Raw genomic sequence first — 19,282 nt, 5'->3', positions numbered from 1 at the left:
GGGCTTCCAGACGTCCTCGTGTCTGACAACGGCCCTCAATTCACGTCTTCCGAATTCCAAGCTTTCTTACAGGCTAACATGATTTGTCATGTCACCTCTGCACCTTTCCACCCGTCCACCAACGGTATGGCTGAACGCATGGTTCACATCACCAAGGACGCCTTGAAGAAAATTACCTACGGAGACTGGCATCACAGGTTGGCTGACTTCCTCCTTTCTTATCGCACTACACCGTCCACTTCTACGGGGAGAAGCCCAGCTGAACTTCGTTGGGGGCGCAAACTGACTACCACGCTTGAGCGGTTGCATCAGGACAGACTCCTTCTTCTTTCACACACCCCAGGGCACCTAGACAACTTCTTGTGGGTGCCCCGGTTTGGACTCATAATTACGGGCGTGGTCATTCATGAGTCCTCGCTACTATATCCAGGGTCACAGGTCCTCTGTCTTATGAGGTGTCCCTGGACAACGGTCGTGTCCTGCGTCGACACATCGACCAGCTTCGCCCTAGATGGGACCTTCCCGCTGAGACTCCTGGGTCTTTTCCAGGGGGGGAGAGGACCCTTTTGGGCAAAGGGAAGGGTATGGGCTGCTGCCCATCATTAATGAGGAAGTTACAGACAGCTTATCCCAAGATTCCGCGAGTGCTCCAAACAGGAATTCAAGGAGCTCAGCTAGATATCAGGCATCAACGCTTACTCCAGCCAGGGAGTCACCCCGGGGGCATAATCACTACTCACCCGCATCACTCAGTACTCCAGTCAGGGAGGATACCCGGGAACATCCCAAAAAACCATACCCCGCAAGAGAGCTGGCACACACTCCTCCTAGTTGGTCCGACACTACCCCTGTCCCTAGAAGGGGGCAAACATACAGGGAGGTGGTTGAGGAACCAAATCCCGACTACAACACCTCTGACTTCACTCAGGGGACAACTGAGTTTTGGCACAGCACTGAAACCCCCACAAGCCCGGGAATAGAACGGGAACCAGGGGACAAACAACCTCCTGACAGGTCGTGGGCGGACCTAGGAGGTTCTACAGAATCGCCCAACAGTGACAGTCACTTAGAAGGGCCAGAGAGCCTGCAGCTAGGCAGGTCAACCAGGTCAAACAAAGAGAGAAGCCCTGGCCTGACGAGCCCAATGGGCAAGCAAGCAGGCCAGGCATTGGAGCACAGTCCTTGGAAACCACCAGGGTGTAATAGGGGGGACAGGTATGCATCACCCCTCAGTCAAGGGGTACTTGGCAGGTACCCAGAAGTTAGGAGGTTACAGAGAGCCAGAAAATCCCCTAAGTATTTAGAGGATTTTGTAACTCTATTGGCAAAACAGAGTTAACAGAGAACATTCCTGTACACAGAGGAAACAGAACACTAAGACTGATGGAAGCAAAAAGAAATACCTGGCATTAGGTAGTATGGCACTACACTCGCAATGGGTTATGTGGGCATGATTAATAGTTTTAGCCCGGGGGGAAGGGGTGTTATGTCCTGAGCCTGTGCAAGCAGGCTCGGGGCATTGCAAACGGTCCCGGGCAGGTGCAAGCTGCCCGGGACCAGACAGGCTGTCGCCAGTACTTGTGCGCATGCGCAAGTGCTGGCGCGCCAAAAGTTGCAGATTGACCCGGGAATGGCCTATAAAAGAGGCCGGGAGTTTTGGGCGTTGTCGGCGTCTTGTAACCAGTATGCTGAACTGAAAATAAAGAAGTTCCTGAGAACTACAACTGCTTCTCGTGTCTTGCCATTTCGCGAAGGACGCAACAAAAATCATAGTGTTCCATATGTCCATGAAATCTCCCCGAGTATACAGAAAAAACTTGTTGGATCACAGAGATATTATCTGGTCCAGGATTACTGTAAATGCCGGCATACAAGGCGACCCGGCGTATAAGACGACCCCCGTCTTTATAGCCGGGCCGCATTCCTAGAACGTCGTCTTATACGCTGGAAACTATCAGTATTTCCGGCGTATAAGACGACTCGGCGTATAAGACGACCCCCGTCTTTGGCACCGATTTCAGCGCTCACGGAAGTCGCCTTATACGCTGGCATTTACAGGTATATCTCATATGTACCCTTGCAAGCCCAGCATCAGGACTTTACATGAACCTCACTCAACTTTGCTTCCAAATAAGGGAAAGTCTTCATGAAGGCTTCATACTGTTGAGAACCGTCTCTGGTGCTGTGCAGTCTTTGGCAACTAAAACAAGTGTAACCACCATGCTAACAAGGAGTGTCTGTTGTAATAGATTCTGCAGCTGCTGTTATTGATTGAAAGGTATCTTTAATCCAAGCAACAAGTTATAGGTAGAGAGCTATATGTTTTTAGAAATACCTGTTTAAAAACAATGTCGACAATCCACTTGCCTAATCCTTGACCACATCTGGAAATGATCCATGCTAAAGCTTTACCAGGAACAATTGCCCAACTCTGAAGCATTATTCAAACTAATAGAGATCAGGTGGCTTGAGTAGGACCTAGCCATCCTTTATGATATTGTGTTTTGCCTTACGGCCCAATACTTTTATTATTCTTTTTATTCCTTACCACCAAACTGCCTTCATACATCTCATTCTGAGTGTAGCCTGAAAGGTGAATCTTTGAAGGACTTTTTTTTAAGCTCACATCTGCCCTTGTTCCTGGGCTCTGGATATTTTTTTCCAAATCTCTTCCTTCTGTTTTCCAAACCTCTTCCTCTGTTACTTAAGTGGCACATGGTCAGAAGTATGTGAACGAATGTGGTAATCTCTTGTTGACTAAATACCAGCGTTAATTACACAGATCATCAAAAGATACGTTGCTATTAGTTTCCAATCAAGGGAGTACAGAAACCAGGAAGAAAAGCAAAAGGCATGAGATAAAAAGAAAGAACCACCTCCAGATCAACTTGGAAGCATCAGGGAGAAAGCTCCAGAAGGATAATGGTGGCCATAGGGACCATTTTCTTTGTTTTTCTGCTTGTTCTGCTGATTCTCTTCTTCCTGAGACAACTTTGGACCCGAAGACATTTGCCTCCCGGTCCTTTTGCTCTACCTATCCTGGGGACCTTGTGGGCTAATGGGATTGGGCTTCAAGGAGATGTTTTGCTTAAGGTATTTAATTCTAAATAATCAACCAGTCATAAATACCATAATTTTAATTATTTTCTTTGCACCACAATTACGGATAAATGTATTAACCTAGGGCAATATTGTATGATGAGGAATTTAATCAAGTGATGTGCTGGAATATTTAAGCCGAGACCTGTTTACCACCGTTTCACAGGGCAGGATGTGAAATAATAGGGCAGGATGTGAATTTTTAGAAGGCAGATTCTGGTTCTATCTTACCAATAAAATATTGCTAATGGAAACAATTTTGCTAGAGAAAGGAGAGTTTCCCCTTCCTTCTGCTTAGACATCCCTCCAATGAATATGTTTTATTTTTTATTCCTGCACTGGACAATCAGTCAGATGTGATAGCCTAAATGTCCCTCCTAATTCTGCAATTCTATAATGATAAAATGGTAACTTTCATATATTGCTTTTGAGATCATATAATCACTAATTACTATGTCCACTAAAATGGAATGACTAGCATTAATGCTGAGAAATAAATGCAGGGACATTTTTTCCGGGAAGAACGTTAATAGAACTAAAAGTCCCTGGCATGTTTCAAGTGTAATTCAAGGTGTTGAGTATCACCTGTACGTGCTTCATGGCTTGAAACCAGATTCCTGAGGGACTGTTTTTTCTCCCAGCTGTTTCTCCCCGTCCAGTTTGGTCTAACAGATTGGGCTTGTTATGTCAGCCAAGGAATGTTGCAGTGGTTCTCAACCTTTTTTATGCCGCGATCCCCAACCGGTCGTAAGTCGAGAACTACTCAACCGGTCGTAAGTCGAGGACTACTCAACTGGTGCAGCACCGTTTGCAGAATGGGACTTTTGGCGGGCTCAGCAGGGCAGAGACAGCCTGAACAATTCCTATTGGCTTTTGAAAGCCAATAGAATTAGACTCTATTCAAGAGAGTCTATTCTATTGGCTTTCAAAAGCCAATAGAATAAAAGGGAGTAACACAGCTAAGGAAAAGGGGGGGAAAATGGCGGACTGCGTTGTTTGGTGACCCCGTGAAATGGTTGTTCGACCCCAAATGGGGTCCCAACCCACAGGTTGAGAACCACTGGAATGTTGGTTGTGAGGACTAATTCTAAAGAGCAGAGAATTGCCTGGGGTGAAAAGTCTTAGAATTCAGGATTTAGGAAAGACTGTTGGGGGCATATTAGGTGCACATACCCTGTTTTATTTGATTGTAACATTTCTCATCTTTGATTCACTGGCCAGCATGTAAAACGATATGGGAATATATACTCCATGTGGATTGGGCCTTACCTTGTAGTTGTACTGTCTGGATTCAAAGCTGTGAAAGAAGAAATGACCAGGTTCTCAGAAGAATTCTCGGACCGGCCGGATGATCCTTTCTTGACTGCTGTAGGAAAAGGAAAGGGTAGGTACAAATTGTAAAGAATTGTATAACCATCACACTATTATAATTTGTGGTAATGTTATTCATAGCATGGAAAAGAAGAGCAAGACATAATAAACAAAAGATTTGAAGACGTGAGATAAGCAAAATAAATTTTGCTTAATCCACTTTCTGCTGACCTCATCAATCTCCTCCAATTACATGTTTCTCTGTCTTCCACTGCCTCTTGATCCCTCTTCCTTCATTTATCTGTTTTGCAAATTTGATTTTTGCCAATTCTCTCTGTATGACCTGTCCACTTACAGTAGTGGCCAAAATCGTGGAAACCTTTTGGGAAAAGTGTACAGTAGAAATGCCACCTTTGGTTAAGTTTCCACCAATTTGTCTTCTAATTTCTTTATAACTGTAGCCTTGTTTACTTAAAAATACTATTTTAATCACTTTCTGGGTGACCAGTCAACTCTTTGCACCATTACTTTAATTTTATTACGTTTTACAAGCTCACTAAATTAAAGAACACAAAAAAACCCAACCAACTTGATAGCGATCACATAACACACTGACAAATGTCCTCCTCTCAGCTTCAATACATGACGCCAATAACTGAATCCTACTGTGATCTGATTGGCTCATTGCCAAAACAAGATAACACCTGATTGGCTCTCTAAACACTCATGCTCATTGGCTACAATCAGATGAAGGAAAGCTAGCTGATATCAACTTTAAGCAAGTTGTGCTTCCTTTTTCTGGTTATTTGGCTATAACTTTTCATAGAATACAGTACAGATAATTGAACAAACTATGTTGCATTACATTCTTGATTAAATTATCTTTCCATTGATATATAATTTTATCGTACTACTCCAAAAGAAAGTGATGTTATTAGCCATCAAACCTCAAAAATACACTTACCCCAAAAAGTTTCCACAGTTTTGGCCACTACTGTAAAGGCACTAATTTTATACTGACTGTTCAAATATATGATCAATCTACGTTCACTGATCACCTATCCATTCTGGAAACCACCTCTGTTTGTTTTCAAATTCACTCATATGCCTTGAAATAATCCCGCACAATTTATACATTCACAAAATATTATAAGGGGAAAAAAATTTAACTCTTGTTTCATTTGGTTTATGAAAAGTAAATCCATGAATAAAGTTAGCATTGATTAGAGAAAATAACCGTAGCATGTGATTTGATGTTCCCACCTGAAATCTAGAGAGATGTTTGACAACAACTAGACCTAAGCAGATTTTAACAAGAATGTTATCAGGAATGACTTATCGTTGTCTGCTGATGCCCACAGGAATTATTCTTTCCAATGGCCACACCTGGAAACAGCAGCGGCACATTGGCATCACTTCTCTGCAGAAGCTGGGCGTGGGGAAGAAAAGCATTGAGCATCGAATAGAAGAAGTTGCTCAGACATTGATAGAGGCCTTTAGACAAACAAAAGGTATGCAATTTGGGGTAATGACAATGGCTCGGGTCCCTGTCTGCAGGAATTTTTTCCATTCTGAGTATTTCAGATAAAAGGTGGTGTATTTGATTTTTGATTTTTCAAACAATTAGTTCCAAATTGTTTTCCTTCATCCCCTTCAAAGTCCTGTTCCCTAAAAATTCATTATAAAATATCTTCATTTGCAGGAGAGCCATTTGACCCATCGTTTCCGGTACTAAATGCAGTTTCTAATGTCATATGTGTTTTGAGTTTTGGACGTCAGTTTGCTCTTGAAGATGAAAACTTCCAGAAGTTAATTCAAGCCCTTGAAATTATTGTGAAATTCACTGGTGGCTCTTTCCATATGGTGAGTCGTTTTTCGACAAGAGAGACAAAGTCCCCCAAACCTATGTTTCTACCACTGTTTTCATGGAGTCGTGTAAGGCATGGAGGAAGCCTTGCAAATCATCTAATGTACTCTTCTCTCCAGTACTTTTGTATGCCCTCAAGTCAGTGTTGACTCCTCGTGATTGCCTGGATGTGTTTTTTCTCAAGTTTCAAAAGTAGTTTGCCAGTCTCCTAGAGCTGAAAAAGGACTGGTCCAAGGTCACCCAGTTGACTTAGTGCTTGAGTTGGGACCAGAATTAATGGTTGCCCATTTCTAGACTGATACCTTAACTTCAGTGGCTCTCCCTATGTAGGAATCATTTCAGTATCATAAGCAGATGGCCTTCTACTCCATATTTAAATACCTCTAGCAAATGATGGTCCAACACTTCTTGTGTCAGTCCATCATTGAACAGTTCTTCTGAGTTAGAGAACTGGATGCAATATTCTAATGGGATATGAATACTATGGAAGAAAGAGGAAGAAAGATTTCTCTTGATTGTAATACTAGATTTCTGCTCATCTGCCCTAGGACTATGCAACAATCCTTGACTTGCAACCATAACTGAACCGGGAAATTTTGATTGTCATTGTGGTTATAAGTTGAATTATGTTGTATGTTGTATGTCTATTTTTACAATGGTTGTTAAGCACATCACCATGGTCATTAAATGAATCTTCTTCTTGTTGTTGTGCCATATCCGTTATCGGACGTTGGCGATCATGTTGGCAAACCTGTTTTTATCAGCAGCCGCACGAAAAAGTGTTGCTGAGTTTTGTCCAAACCAGTCCCTTAGATTTTGAAGCCACGATGTTCTTCTTCTGCCTGGACCTCGTTTGCCTTCAATCTTTCCCTGGAGGATCAAATGGAGTATGCCGTATTTTTCTGGGTGTCACATCACATGTCCAAAGTATTCTAACTTTCATTTTTTAATTGTTTTGATGATTTCCCTTGGCTTTCCCAGGTGGCTTACCCAAGGAAAATCATTAAATGAATCATATGTTTGTAATTCTAAATCCATCTTATCCAATGGATGATTTTTGCTGGAAAATGGTAACAGATGTAAAACTCAATCAGGTGACTGTGAGATGCTGCAATCAGTCATAATTGGAAACTGGTCACCAAGCACCCACAATGTGATCATGTGACCATGGAAATGGTGTGGCAGTTTTATCTTTGAGGATATGTCATAAGTAACATTTTTCGAGACCATTATAACTTTGAATGGTTGTTAAGCAGTCAATCCTAAATCAAGGAGTAGCTGTATATGCTTTTCACATAGCTGTATCACATTGTTGGCTTATGGTTAGCTAAGGATCCAACAAGATAGTTAGATCCTTTTCACATGTACCATTTCCATAACATATTTAAATTCCTTTGATTTTTTTTTTCTACCTGCATATAAGATTTTGCATATGTTCCTGTCAAGATTCTCTTGAGCACTATCCACTGAACACTAAGGTGTTTTCTTAAGCCACTGTTCTATTGTTGTGTCATCTGCAAATTTGAAAATCATATTTTCCTGTCAGAAAAAGAGAATAGTGCAGGGCCTAGAATGTAGCCTGTGCTACACTCTTCTCAAAGTCTCTTTCCAGAGCGAGTAACAGGTCCTCATTGGATTTCCTTGTCCAGTCATCCCTTTCCTATCCACATTTCACCATCTTCTCCATTAGTATCTCTTGTGAAATCTGATTAAACAGTTGGCTGAAGTCAAGATAACCTAAGTCCAAAATCTGCCCATTTTGACTAGCTATTTCCATATACACACACTGCCTTTCCTTGTCATTCACACAAACACGTATCTATATTGGAACATGACTATCACAACTATTTAGAATATCACAGTGGCATCCTTGGCCTCTGAAGGTAGATTTTTTTTCTTGATTCTAGAACACAGCACATCTCACAGTCAACCCTATCACTTCTTGACTTTATTGCTGAGAATCCCATCTTTATGTTGTGTAAAGCACCTCATACAGGGAACATTGAATCATCTTAGACAGGTTTGGTTTTCAGCAATGACTATAGCATTCAACAGTGGTGCAAAGATGGGAAGAATGAAGAAAAGCCCATTTGGATTTTAGTGTGAAATAGAGAATTGTGGTTTAATTTAGCTGATCAAGAATTTGAACCTGCTATCTGTCCAGTCATACCTGGAACAGCAGATCAGTTTAGCTCTGAAATAAATCTTATTTATTTATATGAAAACTAATCAAAGAGAGAAGCAACCTAGAACTAAGGAGAAATTTCCTGACAGGAAGTTAGAACAATTAAACAGTGGAACATCCTGCCTCCAGAAGCTGTGAATGCTCCAACACTGGAAGTTTTTAAGAAGAGACTGGACAGCCATTTGTCTGAAATTGTTTAGGGTTTCCTGCCTGAGCAAGGGGTTGGACTAGATGACCTCCAAGATCCCTTCCAACTTTATTATTATTATTAATAATAATAATAATATTAAGCAAAATCAATGGGGAAACCAGATTTACTGAACAACTGCAAGACTCACTCCACAACTGCTTAACAACCATGGCCCAAAAAAAAAGTCATAAAATGGGGGCATAAGTCGCTTATTATTATTATTATTATTATTATTATTATTATTATTATTATTATCTTTTATTCATTAAACATGAACCTCAGTCAATTGAATTGGCTGGTGCTGATGGTTGACACGGGTTGCTATCAGCATCCTAGGTGTCAACCAGATATCTCCTTAAAATATATATTGTTATTGTTATTATATATGAATTATATGACTTTGGGGGCTTAGAGAATTGCAAGAACAAACTCACAAGACATAGTTTCAAGAACTGAAGAATAAACAATAACTTTACCTGCCATCAATTATAATTCAGCCCACCTGATCCAAATGTCTTGGAAAACAGGTTTTCCACACCTTGGGAAACTTCCAGTGTTGGGGGCATCTTAATCAGAATGGAGATGCCCATTTTTGATCCCAAAGATCAAGCATACTAGATTATAAACTAGTAGACTGTGAAAATCTGAACTATACTAGTGAATGTATTATTTAGCCTGGTATGTGAATCCAGTTCACTTAATTTATTAAATCACACAGCTGAGTTAGCTATGGTATACATATTTAGGTTTTACAATAAGAGAATTTTATAATAGCTTTATAATAATGTATCTGCTTCCAACATTATCTGCTTTCTAGAATAATTTCTGGAGGGCTTTTATGGTCTGACACCATGTATTGTTTACCATATTTTAATGTTTATAATATTTGTTTGTTTGTTTGTTTGATTAGAGTTGTCTGTTACTGTCAGCTGCTGAAAGTCTTCTCTAACTGTGGTGGGAAATAAGTAATTTTTCCTCTGCCTTTTTCTGTTAGGTGTATGATTTGTTCCCCCAATTAATGAACTACCTCCCAGGCCCTCACAAGAAGGCCTTGGCGTCTGTAGATTGGATCATTTCCTTTGCAAAGCAAGAAATACAGAAACACAAAGAATCCAGCTCTCTCCATGAGCCACAAGATTTCATTGATTACTATCTTCTTCAGATGGAGAAGGTATGAGTTTATTGTAGTTCAATACATGGGCAAGGAAATAAGAGAGCTACTTGTTTCTGTGTATTAATGATTCATCTGTGGAGGTGGTTAGCAGCATCAGGTTTCAGGGTGTGCAGCTAACAAGTAGATTAGCTTGGTTGCTCAACAGTGAGACACTGGTGAAGGTAGCACGGCAGCACCTGCATTTACTGTGTCACATGAGAAAAGCACATCTTCCTTCCCCTGTCCTTACCACTTTCTACAGAGGGACGATCGAGAACATCCTGTCATATTGCATTACTGTCCAACTTGGAAGCATCACTGCTTCAGACAGGAAGGCGGTGCAGAGAGTGATGAGGATGGCAGAAAAGATTATTGGTAGTTCACTTCCTTCTATCCAGGACATGGTGTATAAGCGATGCTTGAGCAGGGTCCACAGGATTGTCTGGGAGGCTACACATCCTCTTCATGACCTGTTTTCCTTGTTACCTTCTGGAACAGGGGTGTCAAACTCTATTTCATTGAGGGCCGCATCAGCATTGCAGTTGCCCTCGGGGGGCTGGGGGTGTGTGGCCAGGGTGGCTGTGGCCTACGGGTGTGTGTGGATGGAGTGGGTGTGGCCTACTGGGTGGGCATGTGCCTGTGGGGGCCTGGGCAGGAGTGGGACAGATCTAAGGGTCTCTGGCAGAAGGGGGTGGGACCCGGGCAAGTGCCAAGGCATGGTCCATTTCTTCATTCCTCACAAAGGGTGACACCTCCCCAGCATGCACCCAGGAGGCGGGGCTAATGCAGCAGGGGCTGGTTCCTCGCTGTTTCTAGACAGCCTTGTGGAGCTAAGACTGAACGCGTTTCAGCATTGATGGTCACCACAAAATTGTACATTGGCTCCCGGCTGGCCTGGGCCAGGGCCAAGGCAGCAGGGGCTGTTCCCTCGCTGTTTCCAGGATGGCTTCGCAGGCCACATGAAACCACTTCATGGGCCACATCCGGCCCCCAGGCCTTGTGTTTGACATGTCTGTTCTGGAAGGAGGCTCTGTGGTATCCGAAGCAGAACATCTATACTCAGTCACAGTTTTGTTCCATATAGTATCAAGTTTGTGAACTCTCATGTTTCTGGCCTACTTTAACATTGAGTCTTACTGAGTATGAATCTCCCACTGTAATTATTACTCTCCTGAACTGATGTTCCTGCATAACTACCAAGAACATATTTGATTCTCATGCTTTGTGACCCAGAAGCAAAAATAACCACATAAAAGATACATAGAATTCATTGTAAATTTCACCTTTCATTTTAAACATCAGAGCAGGAATGACCCCAACTCTACCTACAATGAAGAGAACCTGGCTCAGTGTATTGTTGATTTTTTTGGTGCTGGGACAGACACAACCTTTGTTACTCTGAAGTGGGCACTGATCCTCTTGGCAAGTCATCCTGATATTCAAGGTGAGAGAAATCTGAGCAGTTGGAACAAGGGCCACTCTCGGCATCTAAAACACACAGGAATCATTTAAAATTATTTGAAATATCAATGGTTATTGAACAATAAACTGTTCATAATAATTTCATAACTGGATTTTTGAATCTATAATCACAAACATGAGCTTAGCAGGATTAGTGGAAATCAAGAATGTACATATGGAAAACCTTATTTGATCTTTTCAATATAATTTTGAGTGGTGAACCAAAAAGTAGATCTAAAATATTTAACAGACTTTATAATGTAAAAATCTACCCAGATTTTCAGATTTGGTACTTGTTCTCAGCCTAGATTGTGTGTAGAAGACCAGGGCTTTTTTTCTCATAGAACACCCAGAACAGAGTTCCGGCACTTTTTTGGATGGAATCTTATAGGGTAGGCAAGGTGGATTGTATGACATGTATGAGTTCCAGCACCTTTTCTTTTTTTAGAAAAAAAGCACTGTAGAAGACCAAATTACAATATGACAATTAACATAAGAGGTTTGTGCAAAAATTTGGTTGAAAATATTTTCAAGACAGTTATGGATTCTTTTTAACTGACTCAGATTTCCAAACTGTTGGGACTAAATTCTTATGATCGGCTTGACTGAAGGAGATTCAATGGAATCTTTGAAGTAAATTGCCAGTTTGCATCAATATTCTGAATCAGTTTGGACAAGATCTAATCAGAGCTGAGAAAATGCATTTTTAATCTGTACTCCTTCATGACACTCAAAAGGAGAACGGGATTATGTTTAATGCCCTACTAAGGATTAATATTGGGAAATAAATAAGTGAACCACAATACTGAAAACGAAGCTTCTATTTCCGTTATTTTTTTCCTAGAGAAAGTCCACAAAGAGATTGAAGATGTGTTTGGCTTTTCACGGTTGATTTCCTATCAGGATCGGAACAAGTTGCCCTACACCAATGCTGTGATTCATGAAATGCAGCGTGTAAAGTATGCCTTGCTATTTGGGGTTCCCAGGCAAGCTAAAAAAGATGTGAAGATGAGGGGATACCACATTCCAAAGGTGAGAAACGTGGTCAGGATGCATTTCAGTAGTCCATCTGAGAAGGAAAAGCAGAATAAAGATAGCCCTCAATTTATGGTCACTTAACTACTGTTCAAAGTTACAACAAACACACCCACACCCACGTTACTTATGCTGCACAGCTGACTATCTTTTGAGTGAGAAACATTGGGGAAGGACAATACAGAGTTTGCCTACCTTTGTTGGTTCTTCTGCTGCTTTTCCTCCTGTAAATAGAAGTGCTGGAAGGAGAAGATGATTTCTTCCGGGGATGTAGACCAGTGGTTTTCAACCTTTTTAATGCCGCGACCCCCAACCAGTCGTAAGTCGAGAACTACTCAACCGGTCGTAAGTTGAGGACTACTCAACTGGTGCAGCACCGTTTGCAGAATGGGACTTTTGGCGGGCTCAGCAGGGCAGAGACAGCCTGGACAATTCCTATTGGCTTTTGAAAGCCAATAGAATTAGACTCTATTCAAGAGAGTCTATTCTATTGGCTTTCAAAAGCCAATAGAATAAAAGGGAGTAGCACAGCTAAGGAAAAAGGGGAAAAAATGGCGGACTGCGTTGTTTGGCGACCCCCGTGAAATGGTCGTTCGACCCCAAATGGGGTCCCGACCCACAGGTTGAGAACCACTGATGTAGACATACACATACATTTCAAACATAAAGAAAAGAGTGAATGGGGGATGGGTTATGGGTTTAAATACAAATACCTGCCAGATTTTAAAGTTAGATCCTCAAACATTTTATATTTATCTTAGAAAGATTAAAAGAGAGTAAAGGCTGAATTAAAGATCAGAATTATAATCATGTGTAGCCATGTTTCTTTGTCCTCTTCTTGTGGTAACCTGGCGTGATAAAGAAATAGGTATCCAGCCCTCTCTTTTATTGGAAGGAAAGGGAGAAATAAAACTAAGTTGTTGAGCAGCCACTACTCTCAGTAACTGTTTTAGACAAATATGGATTCATAAAGGCAAACTCTAAGCCAGTGTTTCCCAAACTTGACAATTTTAAGGCATGAGGACTTCAACTCCCAGAATTCCACAGCGTTGCTGGCTGTGGAATTCTGGGAGTTGAAGTCCTCATGCCTTAAAATTGTCAAGTTTGGGAAACACTGCTCTAAGCAAATGTTTCATCAATATTCCTTGAACTTTTCTGCCTGTTTCCCTTATAAAACTTTTTTACAGGGGACCTTTATTGCCCCAGACCTGCGCTCTGTTCTTCTTGATCCTGAACAATGGGAGAAACCTGAAGAATTCAACCCAAATCACTTTTTAGACAAGGATGGGAAATTCATTGAACGGGAAGAATTCGTAGCATTTGGAACAGGTAAATCCAAGAGTCCAAAACAGCTGATAACAAACAGATTCCCAACACCACCACCCCTGAGTTGTTCTGAGGTCATTATGGTCTGAATAGAAAATCCAGGATTTCTAACTCCTTCTAGTTTCAAAACTAAGAGTCTGAAATTCTCCTTAGGCTATAAACTGTGATGTACAAAGAAGTACTAGATTTATTTATTTATTTATTTATTTATTTATACATACATACATACATACATACATACATACATACATACATATTAGATTTATTTATTTATACTAGATTTAGTTCTTGATTTATTTATACTAGATTTAGTTCTTGATTTATTTATACTAGATTGATTGATTGATTGATTGATACATACATACTAGATTTATTTATACTAGATTTATTTATTTATTTATTTATACTAGATGTATTTATTTATTTATACATACATACGAGATTTGTTTATACTAGATTTATTTATTTATTTATACTAGATTTATTTATTTATTTATACATACATACGAGATTTATTTATTTATACTAGATTTATTTATTTATACTAGATTTATTTATTTATTTATTGCATCCCATCTTTATTATTTTTACAAATAACTCGAATGGCGAATATATCCAACACACTCCCTCCTCCAATTGTCCCCACAACCACAATCTTGTTACGTGAGCTGGACTGAGAGAGAGTGACTGGCCTAAGAATGCCCAGCCGGCTTTCATGGTTAAGCTGCAACTATGTTCTAACCTGACGCCTTAACCACCAGACCAAACTGGTTTTCTTACCCAGTAGAGTTTTGTAAGACAGGTGCAAGATTATACAATTACCTTCAGTGCTTGGAGGAGAATTGTTATATAAATCCAAAGCAAACTAGCCAAATTACAGCTTCTTATTGATGGAACCAGACAACAGAGTAATAGTGCCTGATGCATTAAGTTCCACCATTTTATTAACTAGAGAGTTCCTTCTAACACAGTGCTTCCACTCCTGTCTGGTACTTCACGTACACCAATGAATCCTTCTCCACTGATGGTACAAATAACAAATGGTAGATTTGAAAACCTATGACTCTTGTTATCAGCTGTCCCCCACAATTCCAGGAATCCTATCACATCTTATTACCACCATCACTTGCCACTGCATCATAGTATCCCCTTCTTGCATTCCTCCATAGCCAACCCGGTCATTATAGGCAGGAAATGAGCCACTACAGTAAGAATCTAAAAGTCATTACTCATTTACCACTCCTCCAACCTCACCTCATGGAATATTATCCATAAGGCAACTACAGCCACAAATGATGTGAAACACAGTAAATAAAAGCCTATAGAGATGATAAATCTATAGAAGGTGATGGACAATTCATTGCCACAAATACTCAAGGTGACATGCAAAAATTGAAAAAAAATCAAAAGTGAAAGCCAAATAATTAAAACAGATTAACAGTTGACATTGACATTTTCCCATTTCTTTAAATGCTGAGCGAGCAGAGGCAAAATATATCTCTTTGGGGAATATACTACATAGCCTAGTAGCCACGCAGTATTCAAGTATAAACTGAGTTCTGGCAATAGAGAACTTTCCAATAATTCTGGAAATTCCTTGTGTAAATCTAACCTGTGTTCTGATAGATCTACCAAGGATTATGCACACACACACACACACACACACACACACACACACACACACACATCTCAAGTATACTTTTAGCCAACCTGTTTGCTCCATGTCTTCCTCGTGGTTCTTCCTCTCTCACTTGTTCTAACCTCTAGCATTTACATAGATATAGAACATAGAGTTGGAAAGGACCTTGAAGGTCTTCTAATCTAACCCCCTGTTCAAGCAGGAGATCCAATTCTGGGCATTTTTGCAGCATAAAAACATTTTTAAAAACATTAAAATTATTAGATATAATATAACAAAGCAGATAAAATAAGATCTTAACACAAGATGGTGAGGGAGCCAGATATATAGGGGCAGGGGAGAGATGGGATTAGCTTTTAATTAGTCAAGCACCTCCAGCTTCCCTGTTGGATCCCCAAGCCATCTGGCAGAGCCAGGTCTTAAGGCTCTTACAAAAGGTCAGGGCTCCTATGGATAATGATGTAACTGCCTAGGACATCACCATATTTCACAAATCAGCCAAGACTACACAATAAACAAGGCATGAGATTCCCTTGGTGTATTCCATCCAGACCAATCAGAAACTGTACCTGGACCAGACTATTTTAACAGCCATTTATCCCTGCAGTAGGTGAAGAAGATTATCTCCAATTTCTGCAGAAGTTGATTTCCATCCCTGCAGAATGGCATCCACATCTGTCCATCATAGTAAGACTATGCAAAGGTGGTTCCGGTTGTGATAAAAACAAAATACTGCACCAAAGCCAACATTTGAGGCTCGAGAGTAGTTGTGGCAGATCAATGGCAATCAGCAAATCTGCCATCCTGGACATTCCAGAACTGACGATCTGTGCATGAATATTTACCGTAAATCCCTGACGGAAAAAAGTCAAAGGTAGTCCCGTGCCACAATAGCAATTTCTCTGAGGAGGATCAGAAGAAAAGCTCTTTTGCAAACTATTAGTTCCACATTCATCAGATAGCCAGGTGTAGCAAGCAAAGAATATCAAAAACAGGTGTTTGGTCAGTGAAAGGGAATTCTTATAGATTATGTCCATTTCACCACCCTCTACTCCAGCTATAGCCTGTTGCACTGTAGAATAAGGTGGTGGACAGAGAGGTGAAAAATTGATTTCCTTCTTGTAGGTCCCTCTCTGGACAAAGACACCAAAACATTTATTTTATGGGTGTGTAGCTAGCTTTGCCTTTGAAATGGAGTTCCTTCTAGTACATCTTGAGTTAAAGTCATCTCCATGAGGGGATTTCCTTGCTGATGGGCTATACTCTGGAGAACAGATTATTATCCACTTTATGCATGCTTTGTCTCATTTACAGGTCTGCGTGTATGTATGGGACAGCAGCTAGCAAGAATTGAGATCTTTATCCTTCTAACCAGCCTCTTGAGGTCCTTCAACTTCAAGTTGCCTGAAGGAGTGAAAGAATTCAATCAAACACCTATTGTAAAAGTGACGATGCCTCCGCAGCCTTACAAGCTATGTGCTATTCCCCACAAATCTTAAACTTATAAAAACCCACCCACAAAGCATTAAAACAGTATATTTATTCAATGGCTAAATGCTTCCTGTATGTATATTCTCTTAATTCCAGGTTTTGCCTCCATTTACTCTACACATATTCAACCTATTGTTGGGTTCACACAACATACTTAACCAGATCAACGAAAGATCTGGAGGTTGTGGCTGAACAATATGCTACATAAGCTTGTTTAGTTATGCCTTTGTTTTCTTTTACATGCCAATAAAATGTATTTACTTCAGTTTACTCTTAGTATCTTTTTTTTCAGTTTTTTAATAAATTTCTCCTGTGGGGTTCAGCCAGAGCAAAAGATAGCATTTTTTAAAATTACACTTTTTAATCATATGTCTTTCAGAGAGAAAAGGGAAGCATTTTATTGCACATGATCTTAATAAAGTAAGTGTGCTAATTTATAAAGCATGCAACCTAGAATCTTTCTTAAATTTGGGGATTATGACTCAAAATACATTTCACATGGAGCTGCTTTTACAGGCCATTTAAGTTGCAGTTAGTCCAAAATACAATGGTCTGTGTACTAACTGTACCTTTCCAATAGGCCCTGCACTGGCTGCCAGTTATTTTCTGGATGTAACCTAAAGAGTTGGTTTTGACCTCTAAAGCACTTTATACTTGGTTGCTTGATGCTCACAGAATTGTCTGCTACAACCAGAATTATTTCAATTTATTAGGGTCAGCAGGAGAAAAATGTCTTGTACTGTCCCACTTTCAGGAAATTAAAAGATCTGAAACGAAGAAGGACTGTTCCTCAGTTTCAGTGCCTGTTTTCTGGACAGACTCTCAACAGAGTAAGTAAAATTATTGTTGTAATCCCACACGATATGGACAACACTGAACTGAATTCGGAGTGGCCATGGTAGATGTGCTGATGCTGTCTAGAAGTGGGGGGAAAAAATCAATCAACGAATTGTGACTGCAGGGCCGAAAAACAAACTATCTAACATATTAGAGACAGAGTGCAAAACAGAGTGGAGACTGTTGTGTCCTGAGCCTGCGAAGGCAGGCTTGGGACATTGCAATGGTCCCGGGCAGTTGCAAGCTGCCCAGGACCAGACTGCCTGGCGCCAGCGCTCGCGCGCATGCGCGAGGCGCACAGCGTGCCTAAATGTTGCTTTTTGGCCCGGGGATCGTCTTTAAGAGAGGCTGAGAGGTTTGTTCTGCTCAGAGTTGTAACGGGGCTACTGAAGACCAATAAAGAGTTCCTGAAACCACAAGAATGTCTCGCTCCGTCATTGCCATTAACCGAGGACTCAACACTGGCGACGAAGGTGGGATTGCCTTACAACTACTCAAAGAATTGTAAGCTTACCCTGGTGTCCAGAGACAGCGAGGAAACGGCGTTAAATTCAGCAACTGCCTGCCAATACAGCTTCGTTGGAGGTAAGCTGGCTGATAGACCCTTCCTGTTTTACTGAAGATGGCAAAGATAGGGAAACTTTCTGAGTTTGATGTTACACATCCTGAAAGATGGGGATCTTATGTGGCCCGAGCAGAAAATTATTTCAGAGTTAATCAAGTAAGAGAAGATGGCTTAAAGGCCGCCACCCTACTGTGTGTTTGTGGTCAAGATGCATTTGAAATTGCTGAAAATTTAGTAGCCCCTGCACCTCTTGAATCTGTTACCTACACAGATTTAAAGAAACTATTAAAAGAGCATTTCCAGCCCAAGTTGTCTGTTATTGCTTGGAGACATACTTTTGAACAGAGGGATCAACGGGCTGGTGAATCAGCTAAAGAGTACATTGCTGCATTAAGAAGAGCAGCTAAGCATTGTGAGTTTAAAGACTTAGAGGAAAGACTGAGAGACAGATTTGTATGTGGACTGAGAAACAGAGATGTGCAACAAAGACTATTTGCCAAAGAGGACATCTCGTTCCAAGATGCCTTGAGAGAGGTTACTGCAGAAGAGGCAGCAAGTGGGGCAATCAAGAATATGAGGCCTATCAGAAGCATTCCAGAAGCTGTTTCCGTGCACCATGAGGGAGTCCAAGGAAGCTAGGAAGAGGAACCTGATGAAGAAATAGATCATCTCTACCCAACCAAAGAAGGGAAGCATAGGGAAGGCAAAGAAAAGTCTTCACTTGTTCCCAAGTGCTTCGGGTGTGGAGGTCGCCACAAGAGGACCGACTGCAAGTTCCGTTCTGCAATCTGTAGAGCATGTGGAAAGCAAGGCCACATAGCAGCTGTGTGTCTGGGTCGTCAGAAGGTACAACCTCGAGAAGAATTGCGTCTGAAAGGTAGCAGGGTCCCCAGCCGAAACAGGGTGGGTTTCTGTGCTTCACAAAGAAGCATCTATAGGACAGGCACACACAAGCCACTCAAAAAGAAACTGTCACTTAAGGTGAAGTTGCAAGGAGTTCCATTGGTCATGGAACTAGACACTGGGTCTGCACTTTCAATCATTTCCATTCACACATTCAGAAAGATTTGTTCTGGTAGTGGTTTTCAGGCCAAGCTTAGGCCTTCTAACGTAGTACTAACAG

The 19,282-nt window shown here is 40.9% G+C and overlaps 1 protein-coding gene across 1 annotated transcript; it reads left to right on the top strand.

Annotated features, from left to right (window-relative positions):
- The first annotated feature begins 2,835 nt into the window (after positions 1 to 2,835).
- LOC120306739 (cytochrome P450 2J5-like) lies at positions 2,836 to 17,022 on the top strand. The gene is made up of 9 exons (XM_039340492.1): positions 2,836 to 3,093; positions 4,321 to 4,483; positions 5,772 to 5,921; positions 6,113 to 6,273; positions 9,647 to 9,823; positions 11,108 to 11,249; positions 12,111 to 12,298; positions 13,489 to 13,630; positions 16,581 to 17,022. The coding sequence occupies exons 1-9, from the start codon at positions 2,923 to 2,925 to the stop codon at positions 16,763 to 16,765; spliced, it is 1,479 nt and encodes a 492-aa protein (XP_039196426.1). The 5' UTR covers positions 2,836 to 2,922; the 3' UTR covers positions 16,766 to 17,022.
- Positions 17,023 to 19,282: the final 2,260 nt, after the last annotated feature.

This window comes from Crotalus tigris, unplaced genomic scaffold, assembly GCF_016545835.1.
Source record: "Crotalus tigris isolate CLP2741 ecotype Arizona unplaced genomic scaffold, ASM1654583v1 scf7180000017752.986373038:1224578, whole genome shotgun sequence".
Lineage (NCBI taxonomy): Eukaryota > Metazoa > Chordata > Lepidosauria > Squamata > Viperidae > Crotalus > Crotalus tigris.
Note: the sequence above shows the minus strand (reverse complement) of the source record. Positions and strands in the feature narration are given on the sequence as shown.

What these genes read in the sequence shown, in the direction of transcription:
- LOC120306739 (XM_039340492.1), top strand. Translation starts at nt 2,923, where the DNA reads ATGGTGGCCATAGGGACCATTTTCTTTGTTTTTCTGCTTGTTCTGCTG. An exon ending in GGCCTTTAGACAAACAAAAG is followed by an intron (nt 5,922 to 6,112) that starts GTATGCAATTTG and finishes CTTCATTTGCAG; the next exon opens with GAGAGCCATTTGACCCATCG. An exon ending in AAGTCATCCTGATATTCAAG is followed by an intron (nt 11,250 to 12,110) that starts GTGAGAGAAATC and finishes TTTTTTTCCTAG; the next exon opens with AGAAAGTCCACAAAGAGATT.